Below are 17,720 nucleotides of genomic sequence, written 5' to 3' on the forward strand. Positions count from 1 at the left end.
TATTGGTTCAGTCCAAAATACGCGGGGAGAGGGAAAGCTCTCTGTCTCCCATAGCGACGAGAAGCGGCGAGCCTGCGGCTTTCTTGCTGCCATAGAGACAGACAGGGTCGCTTTCTTCTTTCTGTCTGAGCGGGTACCATCTTGACTCATCCCGCCTCCATGGCAACGGGATGCAGGCCTCTTTTGTCTTCAGCCTTCCATAATGATGGAGAAGCGACCAAATCTTCATCCTCTTCCCCACGACAAATGGGGAAAATCTTCCCCTGCTGAATTATATTCATTTATAGGACACATTTATGGGCATAGTCCACACAAACCAGTTTTTTATTTTGAAAACAAATTATAGGCCACTTAATCAGAAAATTCCCTAAGCTGTGTACTTAACAGAATTACCAATGATTCTGGAATAAATCAGCAAAACTTTTTTTTTAAAATACACATAACTAGAATTACATATGCTTCCTGAAACTTTGTCAGTTTTGCAATAGCACAAAAACAATACATACAGCGCTCCTGAAATACTGGTAACGGCAGCAGTATTTTTTAAAAAACATTTTTTACTTATTTAAACAAGAACATACACTTCAAAAACACACAAGAACGAAAAAGTTAAAGAAAAACAACAAATGAAAGAAAACTAGAATTAAAGACACACACACAAAATTAATCTGGTTTGTTTCATTCACATTCCCTGGATAAAGAGATAATGATTATTGGCGCTGGGGTCATACAACAATGCTTTTTAAAAACTGTTATATATAAATGGCAGCAGCATTACCAAGGCATATGCCAGTTAAGAATTTAAGAACGTAACAGCCTCCTGAATTAGGCCAGCTGCCAATCTAGTCCAGCATCCTCTTCTTACTGTGGCCAACCGGGTGCCTCAATGGGAAACCTGAAAGCAGGATTCAACCACAAGAGCACCCTCCCCTGCTGCGGTTTATAACCACACAACACATTCAGAAAAACCTAGGAAGACTGACAGCTTTGCTAACAATGAACGTCTTATTTAGGAGAAGCATATTTTATGGCTCTTGAAAGATCAGTCTCCCTATCTGACATTAAAAGGTGCAGCTGATGAGTGGGTTACTGGCCCTTTCATTGTTGCGTAAAAATGGGGTGAGAGATCTTCTGCCTTTTTGTTTCAGCAGTTTCCCCCAGAATGAGTTTTGCCTTATCGAGCCACACACCCTTGCCAGCCCTGGTGTGCACCCTTTAGGTGGTTTTGCCTGGGTGGAATGTTTTCTTGCACTTGCTTGTCCTGAAGAGGTGTAGCTGTAGAACAAACTCTGACTTTTATCTAGCCGGAAAATAACCTACTAAGGAAAGGTAAAAATTGCATGCATTACTTTGACTGCTTTTGCTCTCAATGTGCCGAACACTAAGAATGCAAATCTTTGGCTGAAACAGGTTTTCCACCAATGTTAAAACAACGTCCACTTGTACATTAAATATTATTGGGGGGAGAAAAAGGCAGGGACAAGGTTGCCAGCTTCTTTTTTATGGGCCTGACCTGACACCCACTGCAAGGTAAAATTATAGCTTTCCTTATTCCAGGAGGGAGTTGTGAGTAGTCTACAGCTCAAGCTGTGGAACTGTCAAACAGAAGAGGGCATGGCAGGGTTGTGGCTACAGTGTCTGAGAAAGAGTCTTGCATTGCACCTGTGTTTTATATTGCCCTGTCCAGTCTCTTGGTTGCTCTGAAGAGTAACCAGAAGATGAAAAGATGTTTAGATCAGTCGAATTGTAAACTCTGTGCATTTGGGGAGAAGAGTCTTCTTCTCCTGGCCTTTTAATTCACAGCTGAATTATAAGGAACAAGTGTAACCTGTGAGGACACTTTCCTAATCTTGAGTGTCTGTCGATACCTCAATGAAACTGGTTTCGAAACTTTAAATAGGGATTGCCAAAAAGTGGTATTTTGACAAATTAGCATAGCCATCACCAGCGTCATGTCCTCCACATGTTCTGGACTACAACTGAGGCTGATAAGAATTGTAGCCCAAAATAGCTGGAGGGCACCAGGTTGGCAAAAGCTTGTCTACCAGCTATAAGCCTTTAAATGTTAAGGAAAATACTGGCCAGTTTTCTGTTATGTTGGGTGTTCCTGCAACTCAGGATTTCCAAAGCAGCTTTTTCTCCTTCCTCCAGCAGAGGTTACCCTCAGCTTGTCTATTGCATTTTACAATTTTTTTGTCTTCCAATAGTTCTGGGTTTTGACACCCTTTACAGACTTGACCTTAAGCCTTCTAGTATGTCAATTTGGAAAACAGGAAAAGAGGCACTTTTATTATTTTTTATAGCATCTGAGAGGTGGTGAATGTGGGATTACCCTTATTCCATATTCATAAGAATCCCGAATGATGAGCTTGGGCTGACCTGGGAAATGGCTACTTTGCTAATAGAGGTGAGCAGGGCTTTGCACCCTGACCGAAATCTGACCTTCCACCAAGCAGAGTCCAACCACTATCTACGCTGACTGGCTGTGGCTCCCCTGGGCTTTCAGGAGATTTCAAACCCTACCTGGAATAGGATTCTATGATTCTATGCTGCCATTGGGGATTGAACCTAGGATCTCCAGCGTGCAAAGCAGATGCTGTACCACTGAGGCCCAAGGGCTCAGCAATTCTGAAATGTAAACATGGGAGGCAGAGGGGGAATTTGGCATGGGAAGCTTTCAGCAGTGAGATCGTATTTGCTGCCATTCCCAATTCCCCAACCTCAGCCACCATGGGGTCTTGGTCCACTCTACACCAGTCCCTGAGAGTTGAAGGTAAAGAAAACATTTTAAAGTTTTGATCTGGCATGCCAAGCCACACTTGTTATCCAAAGGGCCATCTGCTCCCTTGCAAATTTATGGACAGATCAAAGAAAGCGCTGGCTCATGCAGCACATATTGAACTCCACCACAAAGGAGGCAGTGGTGGCCACCAACCTAGATGACTTTAAAAGAATACTGAGCAAATTCATGGGGAGAGGGTGATCAATGGTCGGAGGCAGTGGTGCAGTTGCTGGAAGCCACAGGCTTGTGTTCGAGTCCTGCTTGTGGGTTTCCCATTGGGGCATCTGGTTGGCCAAGATGTTGGACTAGATGGGCCATTGGCCTGATCCAGCAGGCTCTTCTTATGATCTTAACACACCTTTTCTTTAGGATCTGTGTCAGAAAGCCCTGCTCCGGATGCCAATGTCTTTAGAGGTGAGGCAGGTGGCAGCCATAGCAGGGCATTCTTAGTGGTGGCACTCCTGGTGTGGCATGATCTTTGCCCCTAATGACATTCCTGGGAATAATTGCCTCACAGATACTCTGTACACTTGACCTTGACATTGTCCATGTCCTGTTTGGGATGATGGGGCAAGGGGGATGCAGTCCAAGTCTCCCTTCCTCCACCCCCATCAAGCAACGACTGCCTATTGTCAGCTCAGTGGATGCGCATGCAGATAAACCAACATTCACCAGTGTGGTCACAGCCCGCTGCTCACACACTTGCAGGCCACAGGTAAATATCTTCAAACCAGCAGAGAAACACCTTTCCCCCCAAAAAAATCACATATTTGACATTCCAAATCTGTGTTTTGTTTTGTTTTTACAAAAACCCGCTCTGGTAAAAACTAAGGTGCAAGAACAAGAGAGAAAAGACAGGCAGCCTAGGCATCTCCAGGCTCAGTCCAAACAATCTCTGCTCCTATGGCTCTCAGAGGAGCTGTGTAAATGGAGAAAGACAGTCCTGGATTTCCAGCAATGAGTCTTAAGAATTTGGCCATGGGATGAATTCATGGAGAACGTCTCCTGCACAAGCACGGTGGATATCAAATGGCATGTGTGCACAGCAAAGCACTTTTATGCGCTGTCCACTCGTTCTGAAGAGGTTTGCACAGACGAGATCTCCAGCTGCAGTGCACCCTCTTTGGTGCAGTGATCCTGGAATCACTCACTCAAAATAGCTCCAGCATTTCAGAGGGGCCGCTATGGAGTCAATGGCACGAGGACTAAGACACAGAGGGTTAACATGTGTGCACAACCCCCTTCCCCTCCCACAGATATACCCCCTTTTTAAAAAGCAAAACGAAAACCACAGGATGAAAAAAAAAATTCTGAACAAACAGAACAGCTCAGCAGGTTCTTGACGATTCCACCCCAATGCTTTCCTCAAAAAGGCAGCCGACGTCCCTGGTCAAAAAAGGGAAAAAAAGATTTCAGCAAGTGCAACTCAAGGGTGGGCTACCTGCAGCAGCTTTGGGGCAGTGACTCATTCCCTTTTGCATGCAGAAGGTCCCAGTTTCCAATCCCTGGTATCGCCAAGTAGGGCAGGGAGAAGGACTCCTGCCAGAAACCCTGGTGAAACGCTGCCAGTCCGTGTAGATAATACCAAGGCTAGATTGTCCAATGGCCTGACTCAGTGTATGGCAGCTCCATATGTTAACACAACTCTGGGCTATTGACAGGAGCTCAGCATGCAAACACGTGGAACAAGCACCTCTGCTCAGTGACTGATGCAGCTGCCTATTGTGGCTGGTAGGGCGGAAGGCAGGAAGCCAAACAGTAGGTGGCGCCAGAGTCAATGACAGCCAGAACCTAACTAATTCTTTTCGTATATATCTAAATTAAAATCAGAAGTGCCTGGCGTGCTCTGGTCCATGGGGTCACGAAGAGTCGGACACGACTAAACGACTAAACAACAACAACAAATTAAAATCAATATATCAAAAATCCACAAAAGCAGCACAGTATATCCATAAAAGTCTTAATATTGGGATGGTAGAGTACTTAAGACTGTTAGGAAAGCCTAATTTTAAGTTGTGCTGTGGAGAGGGAGTTCAGAGTGTCTGTATTTGTTAAAATCCCATTAAGCAGATTAAAATTTTTCAAGGTCCTCCGAGCCTTTGGCATCACATAATCTATGAGTTACTTTTTTCAGCTAATGCTAAATGCTGCATATAGTTTCTAGAGTGGTTTAACAATCAATTCCTCTTCCAAGGGAACTCTGGGAACCGTAGATCCCAGGATACTTTGTGGAAAGCCATGAGTTTATAGTATTTTAATTGCATTAAATGGCATGAGAGTGCTTTAATTGCATAGTGTGGATTTCAATGGGTCTACTCAGAGTATCAGCAGGCGGCTTTCCTCCCAAGAGGGGCCCATCACATTCAACCACAACTTGCAAGGTTTTCACCCTCGCTGGAGACAACGCACCAGACATTTACACTTATTACCATGCTCATCTCAAGAGCGCTTGTGGAGAACACAGCCCAATGAAGGTGGGCTCAAAGCAGAAGGCAAGAATAAACCTTCCCCCACCCCAGCCATATACTGTGTGTTAACAAACAAAGGTTGAAAGACAGGATGTTGCCTTTTATTACCAATTAAGCACAATTAACTCCACCAGGACTTCTATTTCAGCACATCAGCCTAGAGAGAGAGAGAGAGAGAGAGAGAGATGGAAGGCACATTAATTTCACAAGTAAATACCAGCTGTCCATTAAAATCAATTATGCTTGTTAGTAAACAGGAAAAGGAAAAAGGCAAATACCAGTGAGCGGGTTGTCACCCCATAAAACTGACTGGTAACAATTCAATTATGTTTTTCACGCACAATGAGTTTATGAAACTCACTGCCGCAAAGTTTAGTGACGGCCAGCAATGTACCGTATTTTTCGCCCTATAGGACGCACTTTTTCCCCTCCAAAAATGAAGGGGAAATGTGTGTGCATCCTATGGGGCGAATGCAGGCTTTCGCTGAAGCCTGGAGAGCGAGAGGCGTCGGTGCGCACCGACCCCTCTCGCTCTCCAGGCTTCAGGAAGCTATCCGCAAGCCTCGCGCGCCCGGGGGGAGGTCCCGCCGGGCGTGTAAGGCTTGCGGGCAGCAGCCTGCAGCCCAAAGCACGGAGCGAGCTGCGGAGCCCGCCCCGTGCTTCGGGCAGATGTCCGCAAGCCTCGCGTGCCCAGTGGGAGGTCCCGCCGGGCACGCAAGGCTTGGGGCGGCAGCCTGTTCTGGGGGCTGGGGTCGGGGGAAGCTCGGGCTTCCCCCGCGCCTGGAGGGGGAATAAATTTTTTTTCCTTTATTTCCCCCCCAAAAAACCTAGGTGCGTCCTATGGGGCGAAAAATATGGTAAATAACAGGACAATAGAAATGCATGGAATTGAGGGGGAAGTGGTCTATTGGTGGTTTGGGGTTTAGGTGACTAAATGGAACATCCCACTGCAGAGGCAGTCTACCCCAGAAGAGCAGGTGCTGGGGAACAATCAGTGCAAGAGCTCCTTATGAACCATCTTACTTAAAAGCAGACTGGAACAAAAAAGGTCTGTTAATAAGAGAATACAAAGGGCTCTGCCAGTTCTGTCTAGACCAGCATACTGTTTTGCCACAGTTCCTGTCTGGGGGCTGATGGGAGTTGTAGTCCAACAACAACATCTGGAGTGCCCCCATTTGCCAAAGGCTGCCGGGAAAAGGAAAAAGGCAAATACCAGTGAGGGGGTTGTCACCCCATAAAACTGACTGGTAACAATTCAATTATGTTTTTCACGCAGAATGAGTTTATGAAACTCACTGCCGCAAAGTTCAGTGGCGGCCAGCAAAAAATAGTTATTTTTGGCTCCATAAGAGACAGGATTTGTTGAGTGAGACTATAGGGGGACAGATGAACTAAAAAAAAAAAGAGAGAAAGAGACTTTACTTAGATGCCAATTCTAATGAAAATACACAGCTTCTGCAACACTTTATTTTATGGGGGTGATGAGCACACAAAGTTTGGAGCGGAGCAGAGCCAAGGCAGCATATGAAGCCAAACAGGGGCAGATCCTCTACAGCTTCAGGTTAGAGACAGCCAGCCAAGGCAGGGAGGCCCAGAGAGGACAGCAGAGACCAAAGGAACTACCTCCCTGTGTGCACCAAGCAGGTGAAACACAGAACACACACATACATGCATGTGAATGAAAGGAGCTGGATGCGAGGAATTCCAGTGCCTGCAGCCAAAAATGGGGGGCGGGGGTCTGTGTTTGGGGAAACACAAGACGGACACCACACACTACTATACTTTCACATCAGCTCCTCAATCATTTTATCTTGGCCTGGGGCTTCCTTTCTACAGTCTTCCGCAGCTGCAATGAGAAGAAAGGGCCACGGCTCATTTAAGGATGGAACGAAAGCTCTCGCCTCGAGTTTGACCAAGTGGTTTTAAAAAAAGGAGTTCATTTCACAGGAGAATAGTATTGTGTGTTATATTTCCAAAGGCAGGTTGGTAATCTGAACTGTAAAACTTTTAAAAGAATTTGTACCCGAGCTTGCTTTTTCCTCTGCCCTCCTGTTGCTTCCCCCCCCCCTCATGTGTCATGTATTTTTAAATTCTCCATTAGCTCAAACTCAATTAAGATGAAGAAAGCTCCTCCAAATGAGTTGATGGACAGGGCCAAAATATTTATGGTGCAACAGGCAAGACGAATGCTTCCAAGGCGCCTTACCTGTGGCACTCCTTTGAGAAAGTCAGGAAGTTGAAATTCTCCTTTGTAGACCTTCAAAGAAAACAAGTGCGCTTTTAAACCTTTTTAAACACAAGTTTTGATTTAATTAAGAACTGGTGCAATGATATGGTTAGATCCGAGTTCATAGCCCCCCACAAGCCATGGAGTTCACTGAGTGACCTTGGCCCAGTCACTAGGTAAAGGGGCCCCTGACCGTTAGGTCCAGTTGCGGACGACTCTGGGGTTGCGGCGCTCATCTCGCTTTTTTGGCCGAGGGAGCCAGCGTACAGCTTCCGGGTCATGTGGCCAGCATGACTAAGCCGCTTCTGGTGAACCAGAGCAGCGCACGGAAACGCCATTTACCTTCCCACCGGAGTGGTACCTATTTATCTACTTGCACTTTGGCGTGCTTTCGAACTGCTAAGTTGGCAGGAGCAGGGACCGAGCAACGGGAGCTCACCCCGTCGTGGGGATTCGAACCACCGACCTTCTGATCGGCAAGTCCTAGGCTCTGTGGTTTAACCCACAGCGCCACTTGTGTCCCTCTGGCCCAGTCACTACCTCTCACCATATTTACTTTACTGGGTTTTTATGGAGCTAAAATGGAGGCTGCTGTAAGCTCCTTGGGAAATATATGTTTCTCTCAGGTACCTTTCAGACAGGATGAATGTGGCAACTTAACAAAGGAACAAAAACTATTACAAAGATGCTCAACTCAGATAACAAATATCAGCAGCAAAACAAAGCATCAAGCTAAAAAAAAATCCAGAAACAAAAAGAATAAGCCTGTTTAAAGCCACTTGAAAAGCTTTAATGAATTTAAAGAAAAGACCATAAAAATTGACACAAGCACTTTCTCTTTTTTGAGGGGGCAGGGGAGCATGGAAGACTATGAAGATACGTCAAATGCTAACTGTATGCTCCTTGGGGCAAATGCTTCAGTTTTGACAACAGTGCAGTGTATCATTCTAGGTAAATAACAATATTGTAGTAACAATAAGCCTTGTCTGTTACCCTTCTAGTGTTTTCCAAAACTTTCTGATCCGGCTTCCCGTAGTTAGGGGGGTTGGCATAGGGGTCATAGCCAAGTTTCGCCAGCATCGGAGCGATCACAGGCATGTCGTGAAGGACATCATCGGGGATCTTCCCCACCCATTTTGACAAAGCTTCCACGTTCACTGGCTTGATTACTTGGTCGGTAGATCTTTCAACTCTGCAAAAGAAAGGATTAAAAAAAAAATCACATTTAAAGCCAGTATGGTACTGTGGTTGGTGTGTTGCACTAGGACCCAGGAGACCAGGGTTCAACCCCACCCCCACCTCCCAAATTTGGCCACAATGCTCAGCTGGGTGACCTTGGGCCACTCACTGCCTCTCAGCCTAACCTACCTCACAGGGGTGTTGTGAGGGCTAAATGAGAGGGAGAACACCTGTATAGCACCCTGTGCTCCTTGGAAGAAAAGGTGGGATATACATGCAATACATAAATGTATTTCCAGGTACATTGGACACTCGGGTTGCAAACGTGATCTGTGCGGGATGCACGTTTGCAACCCGCAGTGTTCGCAACCCGTGTCTGCGTGTGTGCACACGCGCGGGTTGCGATTCGGCACTTCTGCGTGTGTGCGACTGCTGAAGCCCGGAAGTAACCCATTCTGGTACTTCCGGGTTTCGGTGGTCCACAACCTGAAAAAACACAAGCTGAAGCGGCTGTAACCCGAGGTATGACTGTATTGATCAAAACACTGGATTTTATTTGCACACTTAAGAGAAGCCTGCTGGGAAAAAATACATCAAGACAGCTACAAAAAAACTACAGCCACCCAGAGCCCATAGATTTGCTCTGTATATTCTGGAGAATATAGTGGCTTGGAAGCTTTCCCAAAGGTGCATAAGAAGAGCCTGCTGGATCAGGCCCATCTGGTCCACACCCTGTTCTCACAGTGGCCAACCAGGTGCCTCAAAGGGAAACCCACAAGCATGACCTGAGCGCAAGAGCCCTTTCTCCTCCTGCAGTTTCCAGCAGCTGACATTCAGAAGCCTCTGACAGCGAAGGCAGAACATAGACATCATGGCTAGCAGCCACTTATCACAGCTTTTTCCTCCATGAATTAGTTTAAATAACACACACTTTTTCAGGGCAGGGGAAGGCTCACACATCACAATTTCTTCTATGGATGACTTAAGAGGCCAGAGATAAGCCCAGCAAAGAGGGAGAGCACAGCTAGGAGCAGGAGAATTTGGAGGGGGTTGCCTTCCTTTCCAAACACAGGAAACTGCCTTATTGGACCCATCCAGCTCAGTCGTGTCTACACAGACTGGCAGCATGGTTCTCCAGGGTTTAGACAGGGCTCCCTCCCAGCCCTGCCTAGAGGCACCACTGGGCTATGGCCCTTCTCTCCCTCTCACTAATCAGCCAACGTCAGTTTTGGGAACTTGCATCTGCCAAGGTAAAGCACTGCTCCAGACAGAAACTCTGCCCTGAATTGCCAATCCTTGGATTTCACAGCAGATTAAAATAGAATCCCAGGCATTCTGATGCTCTTGGACACAGAACTCCCTTAATGGATTGTCAATATGGTGCTACACTTTCCCAGCAGCCCAGGCTGGGTGGGGGAACAAATGCAAAACTCAAAAAGGATGGGAGCAGAGTCTCTCTCCATCCCCATCCTAGAATGAGCGAGAGCAGGGGATGACTCTGGCCAGTAGGTTTCCTGGTAGCATCTGGTCAGTCTGATGTAGGAAGCAAGAGTTCTTCTTATAAGAATAAGTGAACAGACTGAAATCCAGACACCACACACCCCCATCGCCACATCCTAAGAGAAGATAAGCAAGTGAAGAAACCAACACACACACACACATAAACGTCGCACATTCCTTCTTGCAGATTTGTGGGTTTTGCTTACAGTAATGAAAAGGAAACTTGGCCCAGATCCTCTCCGGGGAAAATGACACCTCGCCGCCCCCCTTCAGAGGCTGCTGCAGACACAGATGTTTTCCATCAAGGAGAGGGCAAATGCCAGAATTTTTCAGCACTCAGCTATGGCAAGACTGCCTGCCAGCAGCCACGCTGGCGATGCCCCCAAGCCACAGAGAGTCCCGTGCTGATCTGCGCCGGTGCCAACCCCTTCCCTGCGAAAAGCCTCCTTTTGGACGCCCTTGCGCCGGCTTTCGAAGCAAGCTCGCGGGAGATAGGAAAAACACGCCCGTAAATTGCTAGAGGGCTGCGGAGTCGCCCAGAGCGACAAATGCAAGAAGGCCTGGTTATCCAGAGGCCAGAAAACAGCTCAGGCTGGAACACGCCAGCAAAGGCCACTGAGCTCAAAGTAAATATTGTTTCGTAATGGGAGATGGATGGAATCATTAGAGGGAGAAGGGAGGAATGAACTGGGCTCCCTTTTCCCTCTTAACTCTTCCCCTGTTCATCTACCCCAAAAGACACACACGTATATTTTGCAAACTGTCTTAATGAGCTTGATTAGCCCATGGAAACTGCTTTTAAGTACCGCCGCAAGCCTCAAGCCACTTGATTGAGATCTGGGTCTCTGCAAGGCTGATCAAGAGAAGTTCCTCAAATGGCATTTTCCTCCCAATCCTGCCAGCCCCCAGCTAAGATGAGAGGCACCCAAAGAGATCTATTTTTATCACATGCAGGTGGCAGGGCAGGAGAATGAGAATGCCCTGTCCATATGCAAAGGAGATGCTGTGCCACTGAGCCAACTGTGCTGTTCATGCATGGCTCCAAAACAGGCTGGAAACCTACAAAAAGAGGACCCTTCCACCTCTTCAAAGGTGGGATTTAGCAGCCTACAAGGGCTGCAGACAATCAAAGACAGCTTCGTGGTGAAGCATCCCAAGCCAAAAGAAGTTCCAAACCTTGGCCTGGAAGTCCTCACTGCTAGGGGGGGTGTCTCAAGAGTGCCAATCACAATCATCAGGGGAGAGCAGATTTCCAGCCCGTGGGACCTCCTCCTTCAGCCTTTACTGGAACCCCAGGGCCCAACACTCAGAATCAAGTATAATATCATTAACTCAGCCAGGCACACATGTGAAAAGCATTAGGGTTCGGGGTGCCTCTGAGCATACACCGAGCATGGGGATTTGTGATCAACGCCAGAACCAACCTCAAAAAGCCTTTCAGACAAGCCCATCTCAAAAGTCTTTCCCCTGCCCTTTCAGACTACTACGGAAACCACATTTTAAGTTTCTTTTTCCTAATCAAATATGACCGAAGTAAAGCAGGGCGGGGGTGGAGATTTATACAGAACGTAAAATGGAATACTTACTTACGAAAGGTAAGCAAAATTAAAATGCTAATATTTTCAATTTCATTGTTCTGTATGGGACAATGACAATAAAGATATTGTATATTGTAGAACCAAACTATCTGCAGCAGCGGCGTGGGGAAGTTCAGGCCCAATAGCTGAATGCCCCCCCCCCGCCCCCTAAAACTATCCCCAGCAGGGGCAGATTTTAGGGCTGTGTGAATGGAGCACATGCATTAGATGTTGTGCGAAAGGAGCGCAGTCTCCATACATCTTATGTTCTGTTAGTGCTAGGAAAGAGTTTAGTTTAATAGTGGTTTATGAGGGAAATGGATGCATCTGTGTTAGAACTAGCTTGGTGAGATTCATAGTCTGTGTAGGGTTGCAAGTATTTCAGGAGTGTTAGCAATAACGATTCTGGTGTGCAGACTTTATAGCTACGACACACACAATACAGTGGATGGTCAGTCAGGCACGAAGTATGCATGTTTTTGAAGAACTCTAAAAATGCATACTCGATTCTGACCAAACTATACACTTCCAGAGTTAATGCTAAACACATTACGTCTGGTAAATGAGCCACCATAACTGCTAGGGGGCCATGAATATTTGTGTCCAGAGCTATTTAGACTCATCTACCCATGTACTATCTGAAACCAGCATTGGTCGCCAGATGCGAAAATTTTGTCACCCCTATGTGCCCCACAGAAGATTCCCTCCAATAAAAAGTGGCTCCAAAAGGACCCCTACACCACCTTAAGATAATTTTCTCCCTACAAAGATTTTCTGGAAAACCCTCAAGGGATGCCCCACCCCAGGGAGGAACCGGCTCACTTTGAGAGGGAGACGCCCCCGGCTTTCCCAATCATTTCTTCGTGGTGCAAAACGGCAGGGTCCCACGGGATGTGGAGGAACTTGAGGAGCGTTTGTAGCCACCTCTCAGGGTGCAAGACAAGCTGCTCGTAATGGACCATCATGCAACGGTCCAAGCCAGCCTCCAGGCACTGGTTATACATGGTCTCTATGGCCCGATTCCACTTGGTCAAGCAGTCCCTGTAGCTGCTGAGGTCAAAGCCAGCGATGGTGACCTTCCTGGAGATCATGGAGTGGACGGAGGCCCGGCCGTCCCGCACCATCAAGACGAACTTGGCGTTGGGGAAGATCCGGGCGAGGTACGCCAGGGACTTGAGGGCAAAGGGGTCCTTATTGCACAGGTACGGGGCTGGCTCCCCATGCTTCACAATGATCTCCAGTAAGAATGCCCTCATAGCCGAATCCAAGACCTCGTCCGTGACGCCGGCCTCATCGAGCCGGATCTTCTCCTTGCTCGACCGAGCCCACATCTGCTTGACGGCCAGGATCCGGGGGATCACCCGCGTCTCTTCCCCGCAGCGGATGTCCGGGTGAGCGTCCAGCATCGCCCGCATCAAGGTGGTGCCACTTCGAGGGACCCCTCCGATGAAGATCAAGGGCATGTCTTTGTGGTAGGCCAAGGTGGCGTTCTCTGGCGAACCCAAACCAGCTCTCAGAGTGGCCCTGACCGGCTCCGGGCGGACTATCTGCCTGCGCTCCTCCATCTGGTGGTGGCACTCCATGGCGTGCTGGCCCAGGTAGAAGACCGTCACTGAGCTGACCACCAGGCATGCCAGCAGCAGGTTCTGCTTGAGTTTGCCAACCATCTTCCTGCAGAACAGTGCCTCACACGACTGAAGCAGATCGCTTGGGCCACGTCAACGATTCAGACCATGAAGAAGCTAAATCTGAAAGCGAAAGAAAGAAATTGCGGTCAGGACAATCTACATACAACCTCCTCCAGCCCGTAACAACACACATTCATGGAGGACTACCAAAGGCTGTGTTCTGCCTCCGTGGCTAGAGGCAGTAAGGCTTGTCTGTGCCAGCGTTCTTGTACTTGGGTCTCACTTGTGGCTTTCCCATTAAGGGCATCTGGTTGGCCACTGTGAGAACAGGATGCTGGACTAGATGGGACACTGGCCGGTGATCTCATGGTCAAAATGACACAGTTCTCAGAAACAGCCGCACCCAGGTAACAGTACCGTTTGCCCCAGGAGGAGCAAGGCAGTGTTCGATACTAACAAGGCACATTTTTGCGTCTGGCACAGGTCCAATTGTGACCACATGGGAGATCTCTGGGTGCCAGTTTGGCGACTGGGGTAAGCAAAATGTCACTTAGGGGAGGATCTGAAATATTTTCTGTGAAACTTGAATTTGTTTTATTCTGCATGGTTTTAATGTGTTGTAAATTACTTTGAAATTCTTTCTTCAAAATATAAAGCAGTATAGAAATGAAATGAACAACAAAGATCAATGGAGAAAAAATGGCACCCAGACATTCTGTTGTGGCAACCGTAACCAAGGTTTAAGGTGCCATTTGGCGATTAAATTATTGACCTGAGTTTCTAACACTGAAACAAGGGTGCTCCTTGGCACTTCCAACATCTTGGGGCCATAGGCCCATGAGACAAATTAGCCTAAGATTTGAAGGTGTTCGTTTATATGTACGGATGCCTCTGGGGAATTAAGATGAAGGGCTGACGTCACCAGTGCAGCCCATTGCAGGGTGCCCAGATACTGTTTTAAGTCCCTGTTGCCATATAATAATATATATACAGTGGTACCTCAGGTTACATACGCTTCAGGTTACATACGCTTCAGGTCACAGACTCCGCTAACCCAGAAATAGTACCTCGGGTTAAGAACTTTGCTTCAGGATGAGAACAGAAAGCGTGCGGCGGCGGCAGGAAGCCCCATTAGCTAAAGTGGTGCTTCAGGTTAAGAACAGTTTCACGTTAAGAACGGACCTCCGGAACGAATTAAGTACTTAACCCGAGGTACCACTATATTAGGGTCTGCCTCCCCCACTTGCTCTGCTGTTCGTCATCTCCACCTCCCCCTCTTTACGCTTCTTCCACACCTGACCAAGCCCCTCACTTTATGCCTCTTCTACCCTCTCACCTGTCCCCACCCCCAGCTTGCTCCAGCAGCTGTTTGGTGCTGAACTACCATAACTCATTTCCACAACAGCAGCAGTTGGAGAGGAAACACAGGTTTGGACCTGCCCATCTAAGAAGCAGAGGCAGCCAAAAGCACTGCCAAGCCACCCCCTCAAGGGACGGATGCCTCCAACAGCTGAGGTTCTGACTATTTGGACAAATTAATTCCATCTTGCTTTGACAGCTGCTTTTGCTGGGTGAGGCCAAAGGCCCATCACCATGTTGCTCCCAGCGGTGGCAAGGCAGGTGTCTCTTTGTCCCCAAGTGCACTGTATGCAGAGGTACACCATCTCTGCACATGGAGGCTCCATTAACTAAACGCAGCTCAAAGAAATTCATGGGAGAGGATCGGATATCCCTAGAGGACTACCTCTGAAGGAAGCAGACTCCCTTTCACGGGAGGTTTTTAAGCAGAGGTTGGGTGGTCATCTGTCATGGATTCTCTACCTAAGATTCCTGCATTGCAGGGGGTTGGACTAAATGACCCTTAAGGTCCCTTTCCAACTCGACAATTCTAGGATACTATGTGTGGAATAATGCACAGCGTCCATTTATGGAAAAACCATCTTTTTATTTAAAGCAAGCAGCTATTGTTTAAACAAAAAAAAAAATTTCCTTCCAGTAGCACCTTAAAGACCAACTAAGTAAGTTCTTGGTATGAGCTTTCGTGTGCATGCACACTTCTTCAGATACACTTTCAGATATTCTTCAGATACAGCTATTGTTTGTGGCTGGCAAAGACTTATAAAAGGGGACCTGCATCAGCATATAGAGACAGAAAAGGCTATCAGCAGCTACGACAGGAAAGCAAGCTCCACATTCAGAGGCAGTCTACCTCTGAGTGCTGTTACTATGGGGGAATTACAGGCAAGAGCTGTTCCCTTCACACCCCGCTTGTAGGCCTCACCAAACCATCTGGTGGGTCACTGTGGGAGATGGGAAGGAGGACTGGATATAGTTTGGATCCAGCAGCAAAGAGGACTAGTGGGAAGGAAACACAAGAGAAGCTTGCTGGATCAGGTCAAATGGTCCATCTAGTCAGCATCCTGTCTTACAGTAGCCAACTATGCCTGTGGGAAACCTGTAAGCAGGATTTGAGCCCTCTCCCCTCCTGCGGTTTCCAGCAACTGGTATTCAGAAGTGTTCCTGTCTCTGACCGTGGAGACACACAATAGCCATGAATCCTCCATGAATTTGTCCTATACTCACATATTCAAGGGACACTGGAGTGTTTCTAGTAGGAAAGCCACTGCACATTTCTCCCCCCCCCCACACACACACACACCCTAAATACCTCAAGTGTTTCTGGGTGGGTAACGAACCCAGAGGAAATTGAATTAGGAGGTGATCTGGGTTCACGGGCAGAATATTAACGTCGGGAAATAAATTAATCATAGATGACTAACTCGAGATGATGGGGGGAACTAAATTGATTTGCAGCAGGAACTCTTGTGAAATGAATAAAGAGTAAATGAACTGAACTCTCTTGGGATGAACCAATTTGGGTGGGCTGCTGCCGACTGACTGAACAGCTCACCTGGGGCGAGCTTGGACAGGAAATTAGCCGGCTCATCTCCTGTGACATTTAAGTTTGTGTCTACAGACTCTTAATCTTTTATGCAACCCACCTGCTGCAGGGTGCTATGAGGCATAGTAAGAAAGATTATTTGGGACAGATGCCCTCTTGCAAGTAAGTGGATGAGATCTCCTGAAAGCTGTGTTAGGATTCTCTTCAAAGGGGCATTCTAACCATGTTCAGAGGCCCCTTCTCAATCTTTTTAAATTTAAAATGCCCTGCTCAGAGATCCCCATATATGTCAGAATCAATTTACAATCAAAGCAAAGACACTGTATATCCCAGTCCCAGCAGGTATAAAACACCCTTCATTTCCAACAGAAAGCAGATTAAAAATACAGCAAAGAACAGTTTCTCTGAGCATGTACAAGCCACTATACTCAGTTTAAAAAAAAAACAAAAAACCACAGGGTATGGAGTTATTGTACATGACCAGAAAGGTTTTCTATCTACATCTTAAACAAACACCTTTAATAGAAACCATCCAGAAGATCAAAGACAAACAAATATCTGGTTTTTCTGGCTTAACAAACTTTCTGCTCAATTAATGAAACACAAATATGAATTATTTAGCTGGCAACTGAGTCATTCAAAATCCTCGGTGGCAACGCTGGCTGGCTGCTCTTCTCAAGAGGTTGGTATCTTTAAAAGAGCATTTTTAAAAACGCCTCCGAGCACATGCAGAGTACAGTTCCGACACACATACTGCTTCAGTCTTTTGCGTAAAAGCAGATTAAAATAAAGCAGGTGGGGGAATTCTGTGCGTGGTCAGAAACTTTCTATTTCAACAAAAAGGGGGGGGGGAATCAGTGGAAGGGCAAAGCACCTCTGAGCACGTGGGAGGCACCCTTTGTTGGGGAACAAGCCTACATACGAAGAAACAGGCTTGGTGGAATCTGTGCATGCTCAGAGACGCTCTCCCCCGATCCCCGTTTCTTGAAAAAGCAACCACGCAGAGTTTATAGAAAGCACGAGAAAGAAATAGTAAGAAGCATCAAGCCAGCACCCACGCAGGCAGAGAGGATGTCGTCTTCTCGGCTCTGCGGTCGGTTAAATGGGATCCGAGCTCCCGATTACCCGCCCCCGGGAGTTCAGGGATCAGCCGCATGCACAACACAGGAAAGCCGCTGCGATGCAAGGAGTGGGGGCTCCCACTTTACCTGTCGGGGGTCTCCTCGCCGATCCCATCCTGTCCCCGCCGCTCCCGCTGCGCCTCCAAGCTTCGCCAGGCTCCTAGTCCGCTCTGTCCGCTGCGGCGCTGCCATGGAAATCACAAGCCCTCCCAGGATTGGCCGTTGTGTCGCCGCGCCCCATTGGTGGCGCGAGGGGGTGATGGGCGGGAGGGCGGGGCTTCCTCTGGCTCCACCCCACCCCCAGATTCCTTCCAGCCTGGGCTTCCCCCATCATCA

The 17,720-nt window shown here is 47.5% G+C and overlaps 1 protein-coding gene across 5 annotated transcripts; it reads right to left on the reverse strand.

Annotated features, from left to right (window-relative positions):
- Positions 1–293: 293 nt before the first annotated feature.
- Positions 294–17,719, reverse strand: TPST1 (tyrosylprotein sulfotransferase 1). Of its 5 annotated transcripts, none has more exons than XM_083588124.1 (7): positions 17,472–17,625; positions 12,556–13,481; positions 8,471–8,669; positions 7,457–7,507; positions 7,033–7,096; positions 5,359–5,407; positions 294–4,168 (listed from the first exon to the last, which is right to left on the reverse strand). In XM_083588124.1, the coding sequence occupies exons 2-5, from the start codon at positions 13,398–13,400 to the stop codon at positions 7,052–7,054; spliced, it is 1,140 nt and encodes a 379-aa protein (XP_083444250.1). In that variant the 5' UTR covers positions 13,401–13,481; positions 17,472–17,625; the 3' UTR covers positions 294–4,168; positions 5,359–5,407; positions 7,033–7,051. The 5 variants fall into 5 exon arrangements, with proteins under 5 accessions (XP_083444250.1, XP_083444252.1, XP_083444251.1 ...); XM_083588126.1 differs by having other exon boundaries at positions 7,025–7,096; XM_083588125.1 differs by having other exon boundaries at positions 5,359–6,435; positions 6,569–7,096.
- Between the last annotated feature and the right edge of the window lies 1 nt (position 17,720).

Source organism: Podarcis filfolensis (genome assembly GCF_964270895.1).
Source record: "Podarcis filfolensis genome assembly, chromosome: 15".
In the NCBI taxonomy this organism is placed as follows: Eukaryota; Metazoa; Chordata; class Lepidosauria; order Squamata; family Lacertidae; genus Podarcis; species Podarcis filfolensis.

Excerpts from the sequence above, each read along its gene's own strand:
- TPST1 (XM_083588124.1), bottom strand. The coding sequence starts at position 13,400 with ATGGTTGGCAAACTCAAGCAGAACCTGCTGCTGGCATGCCTGGTGGTC. Across the intron at positions 7,508-8,470 it reads TTTTGGAAAACACTAGAAGG|GTCTACAAAGGAGAATTTCA; the intron begins GTAACAGACAAG and ends TTTTCTTTGAAG. Across the intron at positions 7,097-7,456 it reads TTCTCAAAGGAGTGCCACAG|CTGCGGAAGACTGTAGAAAG; the intron begins GTAAGGCGCCTT and ends TTCTCATTGCAG.